We start from the raw sequence: 20,848 nt of genomic DNA, 5'->3' as shown, positions 1-20,848 counted from the left end.
GCTCCCAGAGGGAAGTATCTCCTCCCCAGCTGGTGCAGAGGCTGCCTGCCCGGGGCACAGACTCCTCCAGGCGGCTTTCGCTCTCCTGAAAGGTATTCCTGGCCCCTGACTGAAATAGGACCGGAGCCCTTCTCCTGCTCCCAGAGGGAAGTATCTCCTCCCCAGCTGGTGCAGAGGCTGCCTGCCCGGGGCACAGACTCGGCCCAGACCCTCTCCCAGCTCTTCCAACACAATCTACACAACTGCTACTGCAGAGCCAGGCTGTGTTTGAATAAAATAACTTATTTTGCACTGTAAGAAGTATAGTTAGAGCATGCCCCTTGTTAGCCCATGTGATGAGTGTAAAAAAAACAACCAACCAAACATAAAGCAAAGCATCCGGGCAAGTGTTTTTTTATCACTGTATGTGGCAGCTAGTGAAGAAAAATTAGGTAGTGTTTCTCATCACATACTCAAGATCAGCATCTTTATTTAAGCTCTTGTGCAGAAGCTTTCCCGCATGAGTGGAATGCTCTTCAAATTAAACACACTACCCATCTTTTAACCCACGTCACAGGCTTCCACAGCCACTTTGTGCAGTTGCACTTAACTGCAAGGCCTCACCCGCTGCAGTTTGATCATTCCCCTTTAATAAGCCTTGTGGCCATGGGCTCCTGGAGAGCTCTACAGCATCCCAGGGCTGGGCTTGGGGCCCCCTCTTGATCACTGCAGTTCTTCACTCAGCCACCACTGCAGTTTAACGCAGCTACTCTGGTAATTATAAGCCAAGCAGAAATGGAGGATTTTTTTCCTCACTCTGAATTTAGAACAGGATCTCTCCACATACAGCAGCACTAACCCACCTGTACTGTTAACAAACAAGCAATACCACATTGTTGCTTATATAAAATGTGGCTTAGAGGGTAACCCCATATAAATATGCTGGGAAGTCACTATACTGTCCCCACTGTACAAAAGTTCCATGTAGCTATACAACAGAAGTAACGCATACAACTTGCCATAGACAACTGATACTTTGTAAAGCAGGACTTTAAAACATGTATTTACAACTTAGATATTCAAAGTCTTCTTGACTGCAAATATTATATCCTTCACTTGAGGTATGCAGTTATCTTCTAAAATCTTGGCGTAAGGCATAGGAACATCTGCACCGGTAACACGCACAGCTGGAGCATCCAGGTAGTTAAAGGCAGATCCTGAAACAGAAGACAGTTGTCAGGTTACCATGCACTATGGTTTTCTCTCAATTCAATTTCTGAATTTTAATCTATTTAAACGGTTTTGTTCCTGTAGCTGTAATATTCCTGAGAGAGCTGTTCCTGTTCGTTTATCTTCATGTACTGTCATTTAGACAAAAAGTTTCCATCCTGCTTCTCACACCATTCCCGAGATAAGAATTACTTTCAACAGAAGACCAGATGAGGCTGTAAAAATCTCTAGAGCGAGATGGCAAGGCTCAAGCTCCTCAGATATAAAACCCTAACTTTGCCTTCATCTGGCTTTATCCAGAAGCCGTCAGGATTTAGACTAGGGAATGAGATCAACATGTGTATTGCAAAACTCTGTACCTTCCATGATCCTGGCACAGATTTCAGCTCCTACTCCAAACTGCGGCCAACCTCCTTCTACAGTTACCAGATGGTTTGTCTTTACAACGCTGGCTTCCACCGCTTCAATATCCATCGGTCGAATGGTACGCAGATTTATCACCTGGGGGAAAAAAGTGAGTTTTGACTGTGAGTTTTGCTACGATCCAAGCCTGTCAGTTACCACGGTTTGGGTACAGCGCCCTTTAGCACTTCAATCTATTCTGGCACTGAAGAAAAGACTTAATAAAATTTCTAACTTTTTTATTCTCACAGAAACTGTGCAAAACAGTTTCTGGTGGCTCCTGGAAAATCCCAGAGAGGTGAGTCTTGCTGTATCGAGATACAGCCACACTAATACCTACTGGGTCAATCTGAAAATGGTTACTAGTTCTGCCTTAATTTTGTGATGAGAAGGTGAAATGCAGAAACATGAAACGCACACGCTGTTAAGGCCTTTACAAACATAAGAAACTCGTAGTTAATACACTGAAGTTTCGCAGAGCCTGAACAAGAAGACCCTCTGCTTTTTTCCCCACTTCAGGGAAAGAGAAAAGCAACAGAACTCCCACCCACCTCACACTCTACACCTTCTTTGGCAAGCACAGCAGCTGCTTCCAAACAGTGTCCGACAGGTCTGGAGTGGGACACTAATGTAATGTGAGTTCCTAGAACAGAAACAAATGTTAAATTAAAAAAAATTCCTTAAGATTTAAAGCTTTTTTTCTAGACCTCAGGCTCCTTTCAAGGTAATGTTAGGATTCTCTTGTAAATTTAAGTTTGTTATGCTTACTTGAAATGCTAAGTATTCTACACCCATACATAGCATAAAGAGTGGTAGCAGAAAAGCTATGCCAAGACACAAACTTTACCCTTTAATTCAGGGAACTAAAGAGATACTTAGCATAGTTTTCAGATTTTCCTTTTCAGACAGGCATTCATATAATTCAGTGGTAAATTATGAACAAATGGGCTGAAATACTTTTTGTATTCTCTCTGTATTGTGATCTCCTTTTGTATTTTTGGCAAAAAATTACATACTTCAGTCATCAACCACTCCATCTTTACAGGAGGGAACAAGTCCTTTCGAAGGCTATAGTTTTAGATGAGATACAGAGAATCAGATGATCTTTCTTTATATGGGCAACAGAACAATAAAGTATACTACTGGAAAAAATAACATTTTACATTTCAAATATTTTTCTGTGCCCCATAACAGCAGTATTCTGAATAGCAAAGAGGTTAAAGAAGCTTACCTTGTCTTTCTACTTTAGCTTTTCCAATTGGAATAACGAAATCCTTTGACTGTGCCTGTTCAGACATTTCAAAGGGAACACCATACAGCAATTCATTTTCCAGCATCACAACTAGAAGAAAACACACTTGGATTAACATGTGCATCAGCGGGCGCAGGACTGTACTGATGAGTAACGGTACTGCAGCAGATTAGCTCAAGACACCAAGATGATCCAGGCAACAAGGACTTGAGTACGTTTGCAGAAACAATTAAAAAAATAAACCGCAGACTTGACTTCAACGCTGAATTATTTAGGACTAATTTTAGACAATTTTTAAAATGAGATCAGATAGTTAACTGATTCTAATATCTACGTGATGGTAAAATCGCTAATTTTAGAAAGGTCTTAGATTTTGCATGCATGTTTGTGAGAAATAAAAACAAAGGTTTCCCTGGTTTTAATTAATGACATTGTGAATTCGTCACATGAATTTCATGATCTGTAAAAATGAATTACATATACAATTGTATACACAGGAACTCCTCCTAATTCTTCTTCATCCTTTTTAACCCCTTTACGATAGATTCCTAAATGCTTCTAAGTTTCCCAGGTGGTACCAAACTGGCACTAAGGATATGCTGCTGGCAACAGCACAAAATTAATCTACTACTAGGCAAGATAAGTGACTGTTAGGAAAAGAATAAATACTTCTGTGCCTTTGTAAGTACCCTAAAGCTGCAGTAGAGCAACTTTTAAGTGTTTTTAGGTTTAACAATTTTTTTTTGTTGTTTTCTTTTAAATAGCACAGGAGGGGAAAACAGACATTCTCTTTGGGATTGAGTGGTATGTATTGCCACAATCTGCCTGTGCTCACCTGGATTATCATCCCGGATTGATGCTTTCAGCAGACCTTTGGCATCTTCTGAGCTCCAAGGACTAACAACTTTCAGTCCCGGGCAGTGCCCGTACCAAGCAGCGAAGCACTGCGAGTGCTGAGCGGCGACTCCAGCCGATGCCCCGTTAGGGCCCCGGAAGACAATGGGGACAGCGATGGATCCTGCAGACATGTAACAGGTCTTGGCAGCAGAGTTTATAACCTGATCGATTGCTTGCATGGAGAAGTTGAATGTCATGAATTCACACACTGGCCTCAACCCTGCCTATTGAACAGGTTAAAACATATATTAGTCTGTTTTTGTACAGAAATAGTTTAAATTCAGAAGTAAAGAAATGCAAATTTACAAACCATGGCGGCACCGACAGCGATTCCTGTGAAGCCCATCTGGAAGAGAAGGAAACCAAGGGGTGAGCACTAGGGGGGCAGCTGAAGAAGGCCCGGCCAGGGGAAGAAGATGGGGCGGCCATACCTCTGATATCGGGGTGTCGATCACTCTCTTGTCCCCGTACTTCTTCCAGAGCCCCCTGGAGATCTGCAGGGCAGGAGAGAGGAGTCAGGGCCCCGCCTCAAGCACCTTTCCCGGCCCGGTAACGGCAGCCACGCACCTTGTAGGCCCCATCGTACTGTGCCACCTCCTCGCCCAGCAGGAAGACGCGTTCGTCCCGCTCCAGCTCCTCATCCAGCGCCTGGTTCAGCGCGTCCCGCACCGTCACCTACGAGACACCAGGAGCCGGGTAGGGCGGAGGAGTCGAGTCACCTCACATCACATCACCGCTCCTCACCGCCCCAGGGCCGGGCGCTTCCCTTGAAGGGGACGAGCCCCTTTTCCCCCCCCAACCCCTCCCGCGGCGGACCCGCTACCTGTATGGCGGCGGGGGCGGAGAGGCGGAACCCCCTGCGCTGCTGGAGCAGCCGCCCGGCGGCGCGGTCCCGAGGCGGGAGACGGGCGAAGAGCAGCCGCCCGGCGGCGCGGTCCCGGGGCGGGAGACGGGCGAAGCGGGCGCCCACCGGCGCCAGGTGCCGCAGTGCCGCCGCAGCCGCCGCCATCTTGCCCGTGTCCTCTGGCCCGACCAGCGGCCTTGGCTCCACCCCCTCCTCGCCGCGCTCTCGCGAGAACCGGCGCGCGCGACGGCTGACCGGCGCAGCTTTCCTACGTCACTTCCGGTCCCCCGCGACGGCGGCAGCGGCGGCAGGGCCTGCAGGGGGCTGAGCGTGCGGCCGCCCTGCGTTGCCGGGGAGGCGCATGGCTCGGGCCCAAGCGCCCCGCCCGCCGCCGTGGCTTCGCTTTTTGGCGACGGGGCTGCCCGGGCCGGGTCCCTCCCAACCCCCTCGGTGAGGCTGAGGCGGGCGCCGAGCGCGGCCACCCGGCTGGCGGCCCTGAGGGGAACGGGGGGGCGGTGTCCGCCCTTCCCCCACCCCACCGGAGAGGGCGTGGCGCGGGGGCGGGTCCCGGTCGGGACACACCCTCGTCTCCGCCCCCGCCCGCGCCGGCGGCTCAACCCCGGGCTCTCGCTCAGTCGTCCCCGCCGCCGCTGGGCTCTGTCTCCGTGCCGGGAGCTGCACCCGTGAGTGCTGGGGCCAGGCCGGGCCGCTTCGGGGAGGGGGGTGTGTGGGGCTGAGTGCCCGGGGCCTGCCCTGGTTCGGGGGAGCGCGGAGGGGCTGGGCGCCCGCGGCCCGTGTGGGGCGGGGTGCCCGCGCTCTTGTTGGGGTCCGCCTTAAGGTGGGGTGGCCGCATGCCCGGGTGGCTGGTTAAGGGACAGGGTGTGGGTCTGGGCTCCCACGTTCTTTTCGGTGGCTGGGAGGCGTGCGGGGCTGGATGCTGGGGCTTTGGTGTTAGAGTGGGGGTGGGACAGCTGGTGCCGGGGTCCTGTTCCCGGTTGGGCTGGAGGAAGGAGCCGGGTGGGAGGCAGGGTGCTCGGCAGTGATCTCTGGCTGGGAGGGTCTGAAATATGTGGGTCTTGCCCTATGCGGGGAGGGGAGTGGGGCCACTTGCCCCACCCGGGAGAGGAGGCAGAGCTGAAACACTGGTTTGGGGTGGGGGAGAGGGTCTGGACTCTTGGGTCACTTGCAGAGAGGGGAGACAGAATGTCTGGGTTCATTTCCAGCATCTTTGCTGAATCACTGTGATCCTGGGGAGAGTTCTTCCACCCTGAGCTCTCTGGCTCCTCTGTGATGGAAACTGACAATTCCCAGCTCCTGCTGCAGGTCTGGGCCCCTCTCTGGCCTGGGCTCGCAGGAGGGATTTCTGCCCATCTTGCTTTTGGTCCTTCGTCCATCCATGTGATGAGCCCCACTGGTGTTTGCAGAAGGGCTCAGTGTTTCTGACACCTGGCTTCCTCCAAAACTGTTCAGAGACATGTTTCCACATGCAGATAACTGCCATTTAGCGTCACAGAAGGAAATACATGGATAAAACCCAACTGTTGTCATGGATGCTGAAAGCCTGGGTGCCTTGGGTTGTTTCAGCAGAACAGAGCCAGCAAGGCCAAGCTAGATACAAGTGTGTTCCTTTGGCTCTTGTGAGAGGAGGGCCAAAGTGATACTGTGATGTAGGCTCTTCAGACAAGCAGCAATTAAAATAAAAGTTTGGAACCTGGACTTACACCAGGATGTTGTAGAGCACCTCAGGGGAGGGAAGGAAATTTAAGGAGCTTGGAAATTATACTGAAGCAATTAGACGTAAAGGAGTGAAAATGCTGAGTGGCTGGTGTGAGTGTTTTTCTTTCCTGCCTGAGGTGAAGACTAAGTATTAGTAAAAAGCAAATGAAGAAAAGCAAGAACGAAGTTATGTTTTAATAAACTGTATTAGTCATTATAAATCTGACGAGTAGAAGGTGATGGATGCTTTCTTTAGTGAAGCTGATCTGCTGAATTGCCAGAAGATTTGGGAACCAATTCTTTTAAGAGCTTGCCTCCTCCTTGCTCCCTTGGTTAAGCTAGCATGGTGCTGGAGCCTCATGGGTTTGCTCTGCGGGCTGTCATCTGGCTGTACAGTTTGGTAGAGTACAGCCATCACTGGTGCTAGCTTAGTTGTTGTCAGTTCAGGTGAGTCACTGATAATGATTTACAAGAGAAACTTGCCTTTCAAATGTTATGACTGGCTGTGGAACAGCGAGGTGGTCCACGTGCAATATAACTGTGAGGGCAGTACTTTCTCATCCTTGGAGATCTAAATGTGAGAGGCAGGGAGATACAAAGTGGGTGAGTAGCTTGAAATACCCAGTATATTTTTCTGTGTGAGTATAGTGCTAGCTTTGCTCTTTTGTAATTTTTAAGTTGCCATTGGTAGAATTCCTGTCAACTCTATGTTGACTCAGAAATCTAAGGTAACTCTTGAGGTTAAACCGTTTGTGTGTTGGTTAAACAGCTTGTGTTGTAATACTGACACTAAACTGTCTGCTAAATACTAGTGCCACAAGTAAATCCTTGCATTCTTTTGTTGGAAAAACTAAATAAAAACATTTGGAGCAAATCAAGGGGTGCACACCTCTTGACTTTTAACTGTTCTGTGTATTTCTGCTCCTTCTTTGAGTAACTACGTATGACACAAAGGCTATGGTTTTCTCCAGGTGCAGTGTGTAGCCCTGTGGCCTTGACCAAGTGCAGCACACGTGGTCCCAGCAGTGCAAATGCTTGGCAGTGCTGCTGTCATCCCCGGGGCCTGTCCTGAGCCCACGTGTGTGTCTTAACAGGTGCAGATGTTCAGCTCAGTCTCATTTGCTTTCTCTGAATTTCAGCTTGCAAAATGGTTGCACGTTACCAGCTCTGTTCTAGTAGAAGCCCTGCTGAAGCTACCTGTTCCAGTAGTGTTGCTGGTAAATAGCCTTGCAGTCCTCTTGAGTCATAATATATGAAATTAGAGTGAGCATTTTATAAATGCAGGTGTCCAATTTGGTGTATTAAGTATAAAACGATGACTTGAGTGCTTTTCTTCAAAGGTACTCACCTCTCATTGTGCCTTTCTAGTTTTGGATATGCTTGGTGCTGGGCTACGGCAGCAGCTGTGATGACCATGTTAATGCTGTACATCTCTCTGCTTGCAGAAGAAGCTTAATGAAAGCAGGACTGTGGTGTGACACAATCTGTGCACTTCTGCTCTCGCCACAGAATGACGTCCTTTTTGGCTTAAATGGTGTCAGCCGTCTGTCTGGCTGAGTTTCATCCTAAATGAGTATTTCCGATGGTTATTAAAGGCATGCTGTCTTGCAGTACAGCTGCATGTCCTCTGTTCTCCGCTGTCTGGATGCGAGTAGCCACATTAGTGAGGCTGTCACCGTGTTAGCAAGGCTGTCTCTGGCTGCAGAATGTTGTGTGACACAGGGACAAGAGCTGGCGTGAGGCTGGTATGGATGGAGTGAGTGTCTGCCCACCCTCACCGATGCATCACTGTATATCATCCAGGAAGGATTTAAAGCATCGTTGAGAGGGTGTATGTCACGAAGGGCGTACGTTCCCACCCTTGTTGTGATGTGGTTTGCTTGTCCTTATCTCAGGTGGGACCCAAACAGAACTATTTTCCCCTGTGAAGTTGTCTGGAAATTCAGAGTGGCCAGGCTGAGGAGGGAAGCAGCAGGTAGTTGCGATCACACTTGGGCATTTTAGGATGGCTTCTTGGCTTCATCCCTTCACATCGTCCATCTCGCTCTGGCACTGGCTTTGCCAGGGAGGTTTGTGCTTGCCCAGTGATTCTCGGTCCTTACACAAAGGTCAGGGAGACTTCCTGATGCCACTTCCATGTTGAGGGCTGGGTTTGTTTCAGCTAATTGCTCTCGTAAATTATTCACTCCAGTGTTACATAGCAGTGCTGTGATCAAAGATTAGTTCATGCCCTCATACAGACAGGTGGCGTCATCTGTTTCTTTCCTTAATAAAGAAAGTCTTGGAGCATCCGTAGTGTGGGCTTAGATGCTGACCAAAATAACACAGTATCTTTCCACCCATTTAACTAACTCTGGACATCTGTCCTTCTTTGAAATACTCTGAATGTATAATTCCAGTTAATTTTATTAAGACTGCAGATCTCTTCTACCCTGATTACCAGTGAAGTTTCTGGCTGGCTGCATCATTTCACTTTCAAGTGAATGTTTTCCTTGAGTATCAGAAACTTGTACCAGTCTCTCCTATGGTTTTAATGCATCTGCACGTTATCCTGGTGGTGTACTTGACTAGAATAACACCTATAATTACATTTTTATTAAGAAAAAAAAGTGCTGGAATTTAAAAGATATGGGCTGTTGATAAAAGTTGATGAGCTCTACTTGAATGACAATTCCAAATAAAGAAAACCTGAATTAATTCACTTCTTGATTTGTGAGCAGAGGTTGGCAAAAGAGCTGGCATTCCAGGTTTATCTGCTGTTGGGGTGGGGGGTTGCTTTAATGTACTTTCTTGAGGCATATTCTGTCTCTAATTTGTAAAAGTAGGATCCTGGTATGACTAGTTCTGTATGTTAGTATTCCTTAGTCTTCTCTTGTCTGACCTCACGATTTTCATACACTGATTTTAGTTTTTCTACTCTGTAACGTGTCTGAGATGTAACTGGGGCTGCGCTCTTGCTGCAGGCCCAGAGGCCCAGAGGCCTGACCTGGACCCTGCTGTGCCCAGGCTGAGGGTTGGGGCAGGGCAGCAGAGCCCAGAGAGGTGGGATGTGCTGCCTTGTTCTGTGGCGAATGTGACCAGTCTCATTTGCTAGGAACGAGAAGAGCGAGTAATCTTTTTGGTTGGGAATTAACTGTGAACCTTCAGTTGTTTTGGAATGTAGGGCTCTGACTTGGCTAAACGTTTGTGCTGCTTTTAGCTGGGTGACTCTGTGTTGAAGTTTGCTAGTAAAAGAGGATGGGAGCAGAAGTCTTGGTAACTGTGTAGTCTTTAGGATGTAAAAATAAACAAAGCTGAGAAGCTGTACCCTACTTAAAACAGACTGACCTAAATTTTCAGCAATTCTAGCAGAAAGGCAGTAAAAATAAACAAAGCTGAGAAGCTGTACCCTACTTAAAACAGACTGACCTAAATTTTCAGCAATTCGAGCAGAAAGGCAGGCTCTGGGTAGGGATAAAGGCTTGCTGACGACTGGCTGCCCTGTCCATGCACAGCTTGCCATGGTTGACGGGCCACCTTTGGAAAATCTCCACTGGTGTCTGGGGTCATTCACTTCCCCCACCTCGAGTTGCACAACCCGGGCTGTGGATTTCCCTGGCCCGGCTTGTGTGGAGAGAGTCCCTTGTTATGCAAGTCAGCAGTTCAGCATCTTCTGGGAAGTTACGGCATGAACCACTTCTCAAATTGCTTTTGTTGGAACATTGTTGAAATCATGTTTGATGTCCTCTGCCTTGTCCCTAAAAAGATTTCTTCCGAGAGGATATCTGTGCCTGTGAAGTCCATTCGTACTCTTTGTAGATTAATGTTTTTGCTGTCAATTGCAGTTCTTCACTACTGAATTATTAATTCTGCAGTGAATTTTTCTTTTCTTCTTTCTGTTCATTGACTTTCATGCTTGATTTATTCTTCTGCACAGTTTGAAACTGGAGCATGGGAATTTTGACTAATATTAACGGATCGCGTGTATGACCTCAATGGTGGCTAAATAAACTTCTTTTAATTGGGAAAAGGACATCTGTCTCTCAAAGTACTCACAGTTTCCCAGGTGAAAGGTAGCCTGTGAACGTACATCATCCTCAGAGGCACATTGCTTGTTACTTACCAAAACTGGGATGGTCAGACAGCTGGTGGAGTGATTACCTGTGTGCTCCAGCAGTCCTGTGGGTAGTGTGAGGGGAGAAGGAGGGAAGAGCTCGTCTGTAGGTTCTGCTGTTAATGTGGCTTTATAGCTGAATGCTCTCCTGGCAGAGAGCCTGCCTTTGATTAGAAAGCATTCCCCACGGTTGTTCTTGTAGGTACTGATGGTCTGCCATGTTTTGTTCTTTGTTTTGTGTTTTTGTGTGTGCTTTTTCCTGCAGGGAGATAATAAGAGGTGAATTGCGTATCCTTTCAGCAGCCTTCTGTTAAACTTGGAGTACCACAGTTCAAGTAATTGAACAGATGGATAATGGAGACTGGGGATATATGGTAAGTGAGCCTGTGCAAGTGTGTGCTGTGTGGTACAGCTGGGCTTTCAAGATCCTGCGGTAAGAATCCTTCCGGATCTGTCTTGTGTAGATCCAGAGCTTCAGTCATGTAAGAAAAACTGTGAGCGTTATGACAGCTTTCTTACATTCTGTGGAGTGCTTCACCTCACATGCTGTGTGTGGGGAGAGCGAGCTCAGATTCATATTTCCCAGGTACAATCAGTGAGGATTTAGCTGACGCCTTCAGCTCAATGTTACCATTTTCCTAACACACAAAGGCTGAAAGTAGTTTGTGCTTCCTGCATGTCATTTTAAGGACTTTGTAATTTTATTTATTAAGAAAATTATTTTTCCTTGTAAACCCTGTTTCAAACTAGGCAAATGCATCTTATTTTTCGCCTCTTCTCTTTCTCTAAACATTCTGCTGCCGTGCATATGTCTCTTCTCTCTGGCTGGCCTCAGTCCTGGTTGTTAGGGTTGGTGGCCAGATGGGATTTATGTTCCTTTCTGTCTTGCTTCCTCATGTGCTATCTGGAAGCTGATGCAGATTGGTTTGTGCTCTGCCCCCTTCTTCTATGCAGCATGCTAATTTGCTAATAAATATTTCTTTTTAGAGTTATAAGCTGAAAGTTGTTTTTTTGTTTGCTTGTTTTAATGATGCCTCTTAATCAGTGCATGGATTATTTTGATTGTGAGCTCTTGGTCCTGTGTCTAAACTTGCACTGTCATCCTCTTTTGAGGGAGAGGCTTAAGATTTGTTCAGCTGATTTTTTTTTCCCTTTTTTTTTTTTTTTTAATTGTTGTTCTAGAATGAGAAACAGATTGTGAAAGTAAGGAGCACTGATGGGCCTCATTCAGACTAACTTGTTCTTCAGGAAATCTCTCTGTTCTCATTTCCCCATCTGTAGAAGAGGGGGAAAAAAACCCACAACTTGTTGCCCAAATGCAAAACTTCTGTGACAGTAGCTCAGTTGTTAAGATTTGTAAAGCATTCTGGAAATGTGCGTTCTGAATGTTAAGTATCATCCTGTCTAGTTGCCAGTTGTGCCTTGTTGCTAGGTGGCTTGCATTTGTTCGGGTTTAAACGCCGCTTAAAGGCTTCAGATGGGAGAAGTGTGATTCTCTCCAGAGCCTGCAGTTTTCAAGTGGTATTTGCCGCGTGTGTCTGTGAGGGGATTGAATCTTCTTGTGGTGGCTTGATAAACTCTGCGATTTCTCTCTTTCTAGATGACTGATCCAGTCACGCTAAATGTGGGTGGACACATGTATACGACATCCCTCACAACTCTAACGAGATATCCCGACTCAATGCTTGGGGCCATGTTCAGGGGAGACTTCCCCACTGCCAGGGACTCTCAGGGCAATTACTTTATTGACAGAGATGGACCACTTTTCCGTTATGTTCTTAACTTTTTAAGGACCTCAGAGCTCACTTTGCCACTGGACTTCAAAGAGTTCGACCTACTTCGGAAGGAAGCGGACTTCTATCAGATTGAACCGCTAATTCAGTGTCTTAACGACCCCAAGCCGCTGTATCCCGTGGATACCTTTGAGGAGGTGGTGGAGCTGTCCAGCACCCGGAAGCTTTCCAAGTACTCCAACCCGGTGGCTGTCATCATCACGCAGCTCACCATCACCACCAAAGTCCATTCGTTGCTGGAAGGCATTTCAAACCACTTTACAAAGTGGAATAAGCATATGATGGACACCAGGGACTGCCAGGTTTCCTTCACTTTTGGGCCGTGTGATTACCACCAGGAAGTGTCGCTCAGGGTCCATCTGATGGAGTACATCACAAAGCAAGGCTTCACGATCAGGAATACCAGAGTTCATCATATGAGCGAGCGTGCCAATGAAAACACAGTGGAGCATAACTGGACTTTCTGCAGACTGGCACGGAAAACAGATGACTGATTCTGACTCCAGTGATTAGCAACTTAATTGGACAGTAAACCCGAGAGAGTCTGGATTTTGACTAAAGCAACAATGTGGGCTTTTTTTTTTTTTTTATACGACTATTTATTGTTTATCAATAAGGACTGGAGGAGTTTCGTTCTCTAGCAGCTCTGTCCTTTTGTCCTGTTCAGAAAAAAAAATATGCATGTGCCTGTTCAGTCAAGACACCTTTTTGTTTGAAAGAGGGAGTCCGAAGAATTAGTACAATAGAGTATTTTGTGTCATTAACACAATTCTCTGACACAACTTAAAGTGCTAAAATTACCTCCGTTTAAATGGTTTCTAATCCATCTAATGCTACAACACTGGGAGCAAGAAACAAACAGAATTTAGGATGCAGTTGGGGAAAAGCTGCTATCATGTAGACTAATTTAGTTTCTAAATCAATAAACAGTATTGTAATATTCTAAGAAAACAAATCCCACCCTTTAAAAGTACTTGATAAGTACAGTTTCTTACAGTTATGACAACTGTTTCTTTCTATGCATATAAATCAAGCAACCAAATATTATCTGTAGCCATGGAAATATGATTAGAAATATTTATATTGGATTCTAAATGCAAAATGTCCCTGTGGTAGAATTCATATTTTTAATGCCTGGTGCAATATTATTCCCAATTGTAATGCCTGCCAGCAAGAAGCTAATAAAAATGTGAAATACAGAATACCATTTTGTACTTCTTTTGTCTTCTAGAACTCTTAATACTTAAAAAAAACTACCCCAAAACCAACCAAGCAAAGGAAACCACCCAAAACCTGTTTTTCTGTTCTGCAGAGTTCTGCTAGGGCTCAGTTCTCCTCCATTAACGATGTACTTTGTTCCTTTTTATCCTAATCAGTAGATTCAGCTGTCCTCATTACAGAAAAAGCTTGTGTTTTGAAAACTGCATTATGACTAACAGAAGGATGGCAAGTATTTGTGCCCGCTAAAGGGACAGGGATGGAGGGAACACACAGCCTGAATACTTGTTGCTGCTAAGTAACGTTTTCTGGTTTGTCAGTGATTTATGTAGTGACTTTACATATATAAATCTAACTGTAGAGTGCTGTTTCTGATGATGTTCAAGTCAAGGCACTCAAGTTCTGTAGTTTTCTTAAATTTTGATTAGCCGTTTCAGCCATTTCAGCACTTTGTTGTAGTTATTAGTAGAATTTTTTGTTATGCTGTTGGAGGTAAGAGAGTTGCTACTTGTTTTGATGAATGGATCACGTTCTCCTGTGAAGTTCTTGTCGCAAGTGTTCCTTCCTTACTGTGTCTGCTTTGCTCTCAGGGCTGTGTGGACCACAGCTCCTTGGGATGTAACAGGGGTCTGGATTTCTAGGGTAGCTGCTGGTCTTGAAGGTGGGAGCTTTCCATCCCATCTCTCACCTAGGCCTGTCTTGGGGGTGTATCTGTCATATTTTGTCTCCCCCTTTTCATACACTGTAGGGGTTTTGACTTTTGTAACAAGAGGCAGCAGCAAGAGCTTTATTCTACCTATACAGAGGGAAAGACAGTGTGAACTGATGAAGCTCAGGAAAAGTGGTTGTTTCCTTACTACAACATGTGGTAAGAAATATCTGTGTTAACTGGCATTGAATTATAATCACAAGATGTTCTTTGCAACACTTCATTTACTAACAAATTAATGACTGGCCTGGATCAGCCTGCCCTTTCCCATAATGATGAAGCATAATAATTAGAGAAGCAGTATTCCAAATAACACACTTTATTGGAGCCCAAGATTCATAGAAAGACAGTATGAGCAGCTCTGTTGATGGGAAAGTAATTTCTGCAGACTGGAGTTGGCATCACTTTGTCTGAATCTTCATTAGCCAGGAATACTCCACTGCTGAGCACGTTAAGAGCTATTTTATCTGTCCAAACAGATGTACTTTCTAATATACTTCTTGATGTAAGAGAGCAAGTTGTTCCTAGAAACAACTTGCAGAAAAGAAAGGAGCATAATTTTACATTCCGTGTGTTTTTCAGTAAAGGGTTGGGTTTTTGTTTTGATTTTCTTTTTTTTGAAGGCACTGTACAGTTATGACACACTGAGGGGAAGTTCATAATGTGCTGTGGGTTTTTTTCCTCCTTAATCATCATATATATTGGATTTAGAAAAAGAATGAGAAAGCCCAATGGCAGAGTTTTGATGCTATCAGGACACTCCAGGTTAGAAAACAACAAACCCTAGGCTTTTTCTGACTAGATTGCCTCATAGCAGTGGGTACCACTCAGCATGGTTTGGCTTCTGTCTGATTAAATGCAAATGGCTGGCTAAGAACCTTTTTTCATACTTGTTGCAACGGCGAGTAAGCAACTGATTATTAATTCTGATTAGTCATTACTGATGCTTCATGAATGTTCTGATGCACAAAGAACAGGAGGAAATGCGTGGCCTTCACTTAGATCATGGTCTTCATAATTTCGATAGCCTGTTGTGAAGAAGTGGCTTCAAATACTTCCCATAGGCTGGGCTTATCTGTTCAGAAAGAATGTGGATGGGAATTAATGGTAATTAAGAAGGAAAAGGCAGTAATTTTTTTTCTTAAGAATGATGTATTAGAAATATAAAAAGCTAGACTATTTAAAAAAACCCAAACAGTCAGCTATTTCAGCTATGCAAGAATCTCTTTCCCTGAAGTATGTGCTGTCCTTCATAACCAGTGCACATTACTCATCCCAAATGGAACAACATACTCTTTAACTTCAAAAAATACGCTTGAACTTGAATGTTTGCTGAAGGCAAATTTTGTGTTCAGCTGTAGAATTTCAAAGGGTTGCTGATTACCACAGTAAAAGTCTCACTTAAGGCAAAATGAGTTTTCAAACAGAGCAATAGCTATTTGCATCGTGCAGAATTCTCCACAATATGGATGAATTAAGAAGTGAAAGTAAAGTGCTGAAGACCACGAAGGATGAAATTGCCTTGTTTAACATTTATACTCTTTCTGGTTAAACATATTATTTAAAAAAATGAAGCATTGCATTACTAAAAGTACCAGTGTACAGAGAATATCCTTGCAGCCATCTAGTGTTGTTCCATAATATGTAAACAGACTTTTGGTTTAGCTTATTTTAGAGAATGTTACCTCAGTGATGTAAGTTTAAAAAGCATTGGTGGGACCTGACAGTCCAGCTGCTGGGTACAAGCTCTACTGCTCTGGAGGCTGCAATTCATCGTTAGGTTAAATGTCTGAGCTGAGACTACAGGTGGCATAACTGGAGTATCACAGCTCGTTGTTCAGAGTGACATACTGAGAATTAAAGGCTGATACTCCACTTACTTCTATCTCTATTGCTCTTATTAAAAGAAAAGCAAGTGATTTCTGCTCTGGCTGATGCAGAACTGCCTGTCTGTAACCAGCATCCGTACCTGCTTGTTGGTGGGTGACTTCTGAGCCCACTCATAAAGCCGTTGGTAGACTTGTCCGTCGTAGCTGCCAAGGGCAGAATTCAAGCTCTTATCTGTGAAGTCAAAAGCGTCCACTAACGGAACAGCATCCTTCCTGCGGAGCAGATGGGTGACATTTGTGTTACCGAAACAGGTATTGCTTTGTAAGGGAGTAAAATAAGTCAAATTTGAAAGTAAATTGTCCGAGTTCCTCAGTCGAAAACGCTTGTGCCAGTTTTTCCCCTTGCCTACACTGTGGGGAAAATCCTGCTTGTTTTGATTCCTCTGAGGTGTGTTCTACTAATGCCCTGAGCGGTCTGGATTGTTGAATGGGTATTTGTAGGGTCTTGTAATCACCTGGGGTCTGTCCCTAATTCCCTAATTTAGAACTCATTCTCCTGTCAGGTGTTTTCTCAGTAGACTCTGCCGGTTCCTGGTTCTGGTTTTGGGGGTTTGGTTTTGTTTTTCTTATGCTGTATGTATTTGTCTTACAGAATGGAGTTGAATTGATGTGAAGTGCTTTGCTGATCTCCAGCCTTCATCTAGTCTTAAGTATTTCTTTTACCTCATCATGGAGCGTCAAGGTCTTCTACTGTCTGTAGGAACAAAGCAACCCTGAACTGCACCAGGGGCCAATCTGGCAGCAGTTGGCTACAGGTAGCCAGAGGAGAGCGTAAGGGCAAGTATGTGATGGTGGCATCTTCTCCTAAACAGGAGATGGTTTCTTTTTCCTTGTCCTCCCTCGTCCCGGGTGTAGGAAGTTGTGCTGTCTGTACCCCACACCTGAGGTACAGGGGATGCAAAGTGGTTTGCTCAAATGTTGGCATTTGCATCTACCAGCTCCTTTTGGGGAAGGGCTGTTTAAAGAGAAAGGCTGGGTTTTGTTACAGACCGGGAGGCGTAGATATCCTTTCTCCTAATTGTAAATAACTGACCTTAATTACTCAGGTAAATACCCACTTCATTCTGGAATCCTGTTAACTAGGCATGGACTAACCTGGAGAAGCTGCAGTGAATTCCAGAGACAACAATGTGTTAGGCTTTTGGAAATGTTACGTTCAGCTTATCGTTAACTTGAATTCTGCGATCTGTTCTGAAAACGCTCACTGTTTGGCTCAGTCCTGCTCAGCTCTTGGTTATGGCACGTTTGTCTATTGCCAGGTGGCTTCAGTAGAATTTTACATACAGAAGTAACTCACTTCTCTGCACCGTAAGTTAATCTGTTCTTAACAAACAGCACTGAGTAGTGAAAGATGAACCCTTTGTGAAGAAGCCTTTGTGAGCGTCGTGGTAAGTTAAAATCTTAGCGAACCTCAGAATTCATGTAGTTAGTAATAAATGGCATCGAGCAGATGCCTCGGAACTAGCTGTGGGCAGGATTGTTTGGGTACCAGTTGCAGCTCAGCCATGGCAACAGAGTAGGCTGTATTAGCTGTGGGTTAAGCAGATTTTGCAGTGTATGACCGGTTGCTGTGGCTGCCTCCTGCTAGTACTGCTCTGACCATGTATTTTCTTGCTTCTCCTCTACTGCAAATGGTAATTCCTGATCTATAATTTAAGATTTCATGTTACAGAACTTTAATTCAGAGATTGCAGAGGAGCTGGACACTTAGGTCTGTTTTGCTGTGAAAACGAGCTCTGTGTAGATGTTTCAATCAATTTCTAGTGCTGCCAGGCAATGAAAATGAAAACCCAGTGAGGTGAATTGACTTTGGAGATGTTGCCATAGGTACAGCAGCACCATTTTATATCTATCACAGGGACAAACTGAATAGCTGTGTATCTGTGCTCATGCTAGAGCAGCTCACCGAATGATAGCCAGGAGGTCCAGGTATGATGCTGTGACCATGTCCATTTGCTCTCCAGATATGTATCCATCATGCAAGAAGACTCCTGTGTTTGAGAAGATCCCGTGTAGTGCAAAGAGGTCACAAAGATGTTTCATAATCCTCTGGATGCCACCCTTGGTCTCGATTTTTTCCACAGTTTCTACAAAGTTTTTCACAGTGATGTAGTGGCAGTGAGCCTGGAAAACAAACGCAATCAACAGTGAATGCACCTCAAAACACTTTTAGTAGGCCAAGTGACTCAAACATTCTCACAAAGAATATAAAACCTTTTCATTTCCCTGGCATGTTTCCAGCCTGTATTCTTTGTTTGCTGGTTGACCAGGCCTTTTGCATTCATGTCTCACAGTGACAGTAGAGGAGAGAACGGGGGGTCACTCAACACTGTGGTATTTGTAAACTCTAGAAAACCGCTTCAGAAATCATGATAGTACTTATTCTAAATCTTTTTGATGCACACCCCAAAGAGTTTGTGTGACGGAAACACACTGGTACGTGCTTTTGTTGACTCCTAGCAAGTGAATCTTGTTTATACGTATAATCAACAGGAGAAAACTTTTGTTGATGACCTTGGGCTCATGGTACGTTGGGCTCAGTGTCTGTAGGGCTTCAGGTCTGAAAGCATCCGTTGTCACAGAAAAACAACCAAACTTAACCTCTCACTTCTGTGGTTTTAAGTAAAATGGTAATTTCTAGGTCAAACGCAGGTCTAGAGTGTCTGACTGCCAAGTTACAGAAGCAGGAGCTGAGCTCCAGAGCAAATGAAGCATTCCAACCCCACCTGTTTGTGGGGCTGACTCTTGTTACGCTGACTTTTGTGTGGGTGGTTGGTGGTGTTGGTATCTGCGTGGGTTCACTCCCCCACAGTACAGTTCTCCTCCCGGCTGTGGGTGTAAGCACGGCACACCTGCAATGCAGCTCTTCCTGCTGCCATGGCCAAGCAGCGTGGACTGCAGAACCTGCCTGAGAAGCTGGGTGTCTACTCAAGCAATTATCCCGTGAGGAGTCGGCGGCAAAGCCGTACCCAGTGTCTGAGCGACTCAGCTGAGAGCAGGTGTCAGTTCATGCAGCTGCTGTGCCAGTCGTGTGGGTGAGTCTCCAGGGAAGGTGTGGAATAAGAAGTAAACACAGAAGTGCCCCAAACAGGCAGTAGCCTAACAAGGTTTTAAAGCTATGGGGGGAAATCCAAGGGTTTTGGGTAACTCTTCCTCTCCCTGAAGTATCTAAGTAACTTTGGGGGCCCACATCCTGTTTTCTGAAGGGTCTGGTGGCACAATTGCCACTGGCAGTACCACAGCCAGCCCTCTGCATGTGTTAGGTTTTTCAGAAATACTTTATTTCTGACTAGTCCTGTGTCTAGGTTCTCTTCCTCGTTTCTCAGAAAGAGCTGGATTCCATCTCCTCCTCTGACACCTGGTCTCTCCTGCTCTTCAGTCCAGAGACCTTGGCCACCCATTTGAGTGGGTGGGTGCAGAAGGGAACGGATTGTTCAGGTTTGTGTGTGGGGAGCGCTGGTCAGAGCCTTTCCTAGAGGTAATCTCAAATAGGGACATTTCACTTCACTTTCATTCCACTAAAATATATATTTACATTTAAGCAATTATTGGGAAAGTAATTTTAAGAAGTCACTTTGTTTACAGGAGCTCCCCTTTGTTTTTGAGGCAATTACAGAGTTTTTCTGCTCTTTTCCGAGCTTGCAGCATTGAATACTTGCTGCTTCTGCTGAGTCTGTGTAATTGAAAACGGGGGTGACACACAGCAGACAGGTGACCACAAAAAGTGTCACTGCTGAGATCAAGTCTTTGCTCCCTTACTCAGTGAGTCCTTCTTTTGAAGGACTGTAACTGCGCTTACCGGTGTGAGCGGATCAACGCTTCCCGTGGTTTTGAGAGGATCTTGGCTGTTCCTGAGAAAGAGTTTGACTCATCAAGGGCTTCCTCTAATTGACTGACTACAAGGGGGCTGCTCCCTAGTATGAAATCACCAAGATGGTATCACCACAGTTAGGTGTGTGTAGGGTTCCTTTTTCCCTGTCAGGAGCTTCTTGCTGAGTCCATTTAATTTTTGGGTTGGCTCTGGCTGAACAGTAGATTACAGCAAGATGTTTTTCATTAAAAATAGAATGACGTTAAAATAAGCCATGGATCTATTTCAACATCTTCCTTTCCTCAGCTTAGGAAGGAAGGAAGATCTTCACCGTAATTGTAGAGAAGTTGCACTTAATTGCAAAAAGAATTTTGTTTTTTTGGTATACTGAAATATCAGTGGTTTGGTTTTCATTTAAATGTATGACTTTTCTCCTCTCTTGCTTTCTTTTCTGCTTAGTTCTGTACTAATTAATCCCTATTTCGGGGGACAAATGCTGCTGCCCTGATTCTTCTTCAGCTGAAGGGGTGCTGGTTGCCTGTCTAATCAATGTGAACTGGGAGTTAGTTGTTTTGAATCTCTTATTAATTTGACTTCGATTTGATTTTTCTTTCAGTAGTAATTAACATTGCACTTATCACTGCTTTTCATTGTTTTCCCTGCAGTTATCTTCCCCCATGAGAGCAGTGGATGTAAGAAACACCAGGCATGTTTCACCCTTGCTGTGAGCACCAGCTTTCGGTGGGGTGGCTGTGGGGAGACTTTCCTCTGGGAGCCAGAAACACTGGATTCTTATAAAAAGATGAACGTTAGATGGAGGGTGGTGGGTTCATGTTGCAGGATATGGGAGGTCTAATTCTGCTAGTAGTGGCGGCATAACCATTAATGGTTTTGTTTGATTGTTTTTAGTTTTTTTTTTTTTTTTTTTTTTTTTTTTTTTTTTTTTCCTTTTTTTTTTTTTTCCCTTAAAAAAAAAAAAAAAAAAAAAAAAAGTTCTAGGAAAAATATTAAACCC

The 20,848-nt window shown here is 45.0% G+C and overlaps 3 protein-coding genes across 4 annotated transcripts in view; 1 reads left to right on the top strand and 2 right to left on the bottom strand.

Annotated features, from left to right (window-relative positions):
- Positions 1-449: 449 nt before the first annotated feature.
- PDHB (pyruvate dehydrogenase (lipoamide) beta) lies at positions 450-4,826 on the bottom strand. The gene is made up of 10 exons (XM_014946713.1): positions 4,701-4,826; positions 4,584-4,655; positions 4,328-4,435; positions 4,192-4,254; positions 4,071-4,106; positions 3,699-3,984; positions 2,843-2,953; positions 2,163-2,254; positions 1,569-1,710; positions 450-1,196 (listed from the first exon to the last, which is right to left on the bottom strand). The coding sequence occupies exons 1-10, from the start codon at positions 4,767-4,769 to the stop codon at positions 1,051-1,053; spliced, it is 1,125 nt and encodes a 374-aa protein (XP_014802199.1). The 5' UTR covers positions 4,770-4,826; the 3' UTR covers positions 450-1,050.
- A 133-nt stretch (positions 4,827-4,959) lies between these two features.
- KCTD6 (potassium channel tetramerization domain containing 6) lies at positions 4,960-13,408 on the top strand. Its single transcript, XM_014946714.1, has 3 exons — positions 4,960-5,287; positions 10,679-10,787; positions 12,014-13,408. The coding sequence occupies exons 2-3, from the start codon at positions 10,761-10,763 to the stop codon at positions 12,698-12,700; spliced, it is 714 nt and encodes a 237-aa protein (XP_014802200.1). The 5' UTR covers positions 4,960-5,287; positions 10,679-10,760; the 3' UTR covers positions 12,701-13,408.
- A 1,028-nt stretch (positions 13,409-14,436) lies between these two features.
- Positions 14,437-20,848, bottom strand: part of ACOX2 (acyl-CoA oxidase 2, branched chain) — a 19,333-nt gene continuing 12,921 nt past the window's right edge. For both annotated transcript variants that reach the window (XM_014946703.1, XM_014946705.1), the window contains exons 13-15: positions 17,929-18,146; positions 16,103-16,235; positions 14,437-15,208 (exon numbers count right to left, since the gene is read on the bottom strand). In XM_014946703.1, the coding sequence (XP_014802189.1) occupies positions 15,146-15,208; positions 16,103-16,235; positions 17,929-18,146 (414 nt within the window). In that variant the 3' untranslated portion in view covers positions 14,437-15,145. The remainder of the gene's footprint in view (positions 15,209-16,102; positions 16,236-17,928; positions 18,147-20,848) is intronic.

This window comes from Calidris pugnax, unplaced genomic scaffold, assembly GCF_001431845.1.
Source record: "Calidris pugnax isolate Ruff unplaced genomic scaffold, ASM143184v1 scaffold81, whole genome shotgun sequence".
In the NCBI taxonomy this organism is placed as follows: domain Eukaryota; kingdom Metazoa; phylum Chordata; class Aves; order Charadriiformes; family Scolopacidae; genus Calidris; species Calidris pugnax.
Note: the sequence above shows the minus strand (reverse complement) of the source record. Positions and strands in the feature narration are given on the sequence as shown.

Excerpts from the sequence above, each read along its gene's own strand:
- KCTD6 (XM_014946714.1), top strand. The coding sequence starts at position 10,761 with ATGGATAATGGAGACTGGGGATATATG. Across the intron at positions 10,788-12,013 it reads ATGGAGACTGGGGATATATG|ATGACTGATCCAGTCACGCT; the intron begins GTAAGTGAGCCT and ends CTCTCTTTCTAG.
- PDHB (XM_014946713.1), bottom strand. The coding sequence starts at position 4,769 with ATGGCGGCGGCTGCGGCGGCACTGCGGCACCTGGCGCCGGTGGGCGCC. Across the intron at positions 4,656-4,700 it reads GCTTCGCCCGTCTCCCGCCC|CGGGACCGCGCCGCCGGGCG; the intron begins CGGGACCGCGCC and ends CGTCTCCCGCCT. Across the intron at positions 4,436-4,583 it reads CCGCCCCCGCCGCCATACAG|GTGACGGTGCGGGACGCGCT; the intron begins GTAGCGGGTCCG and ends GGTGTCTCGTAG.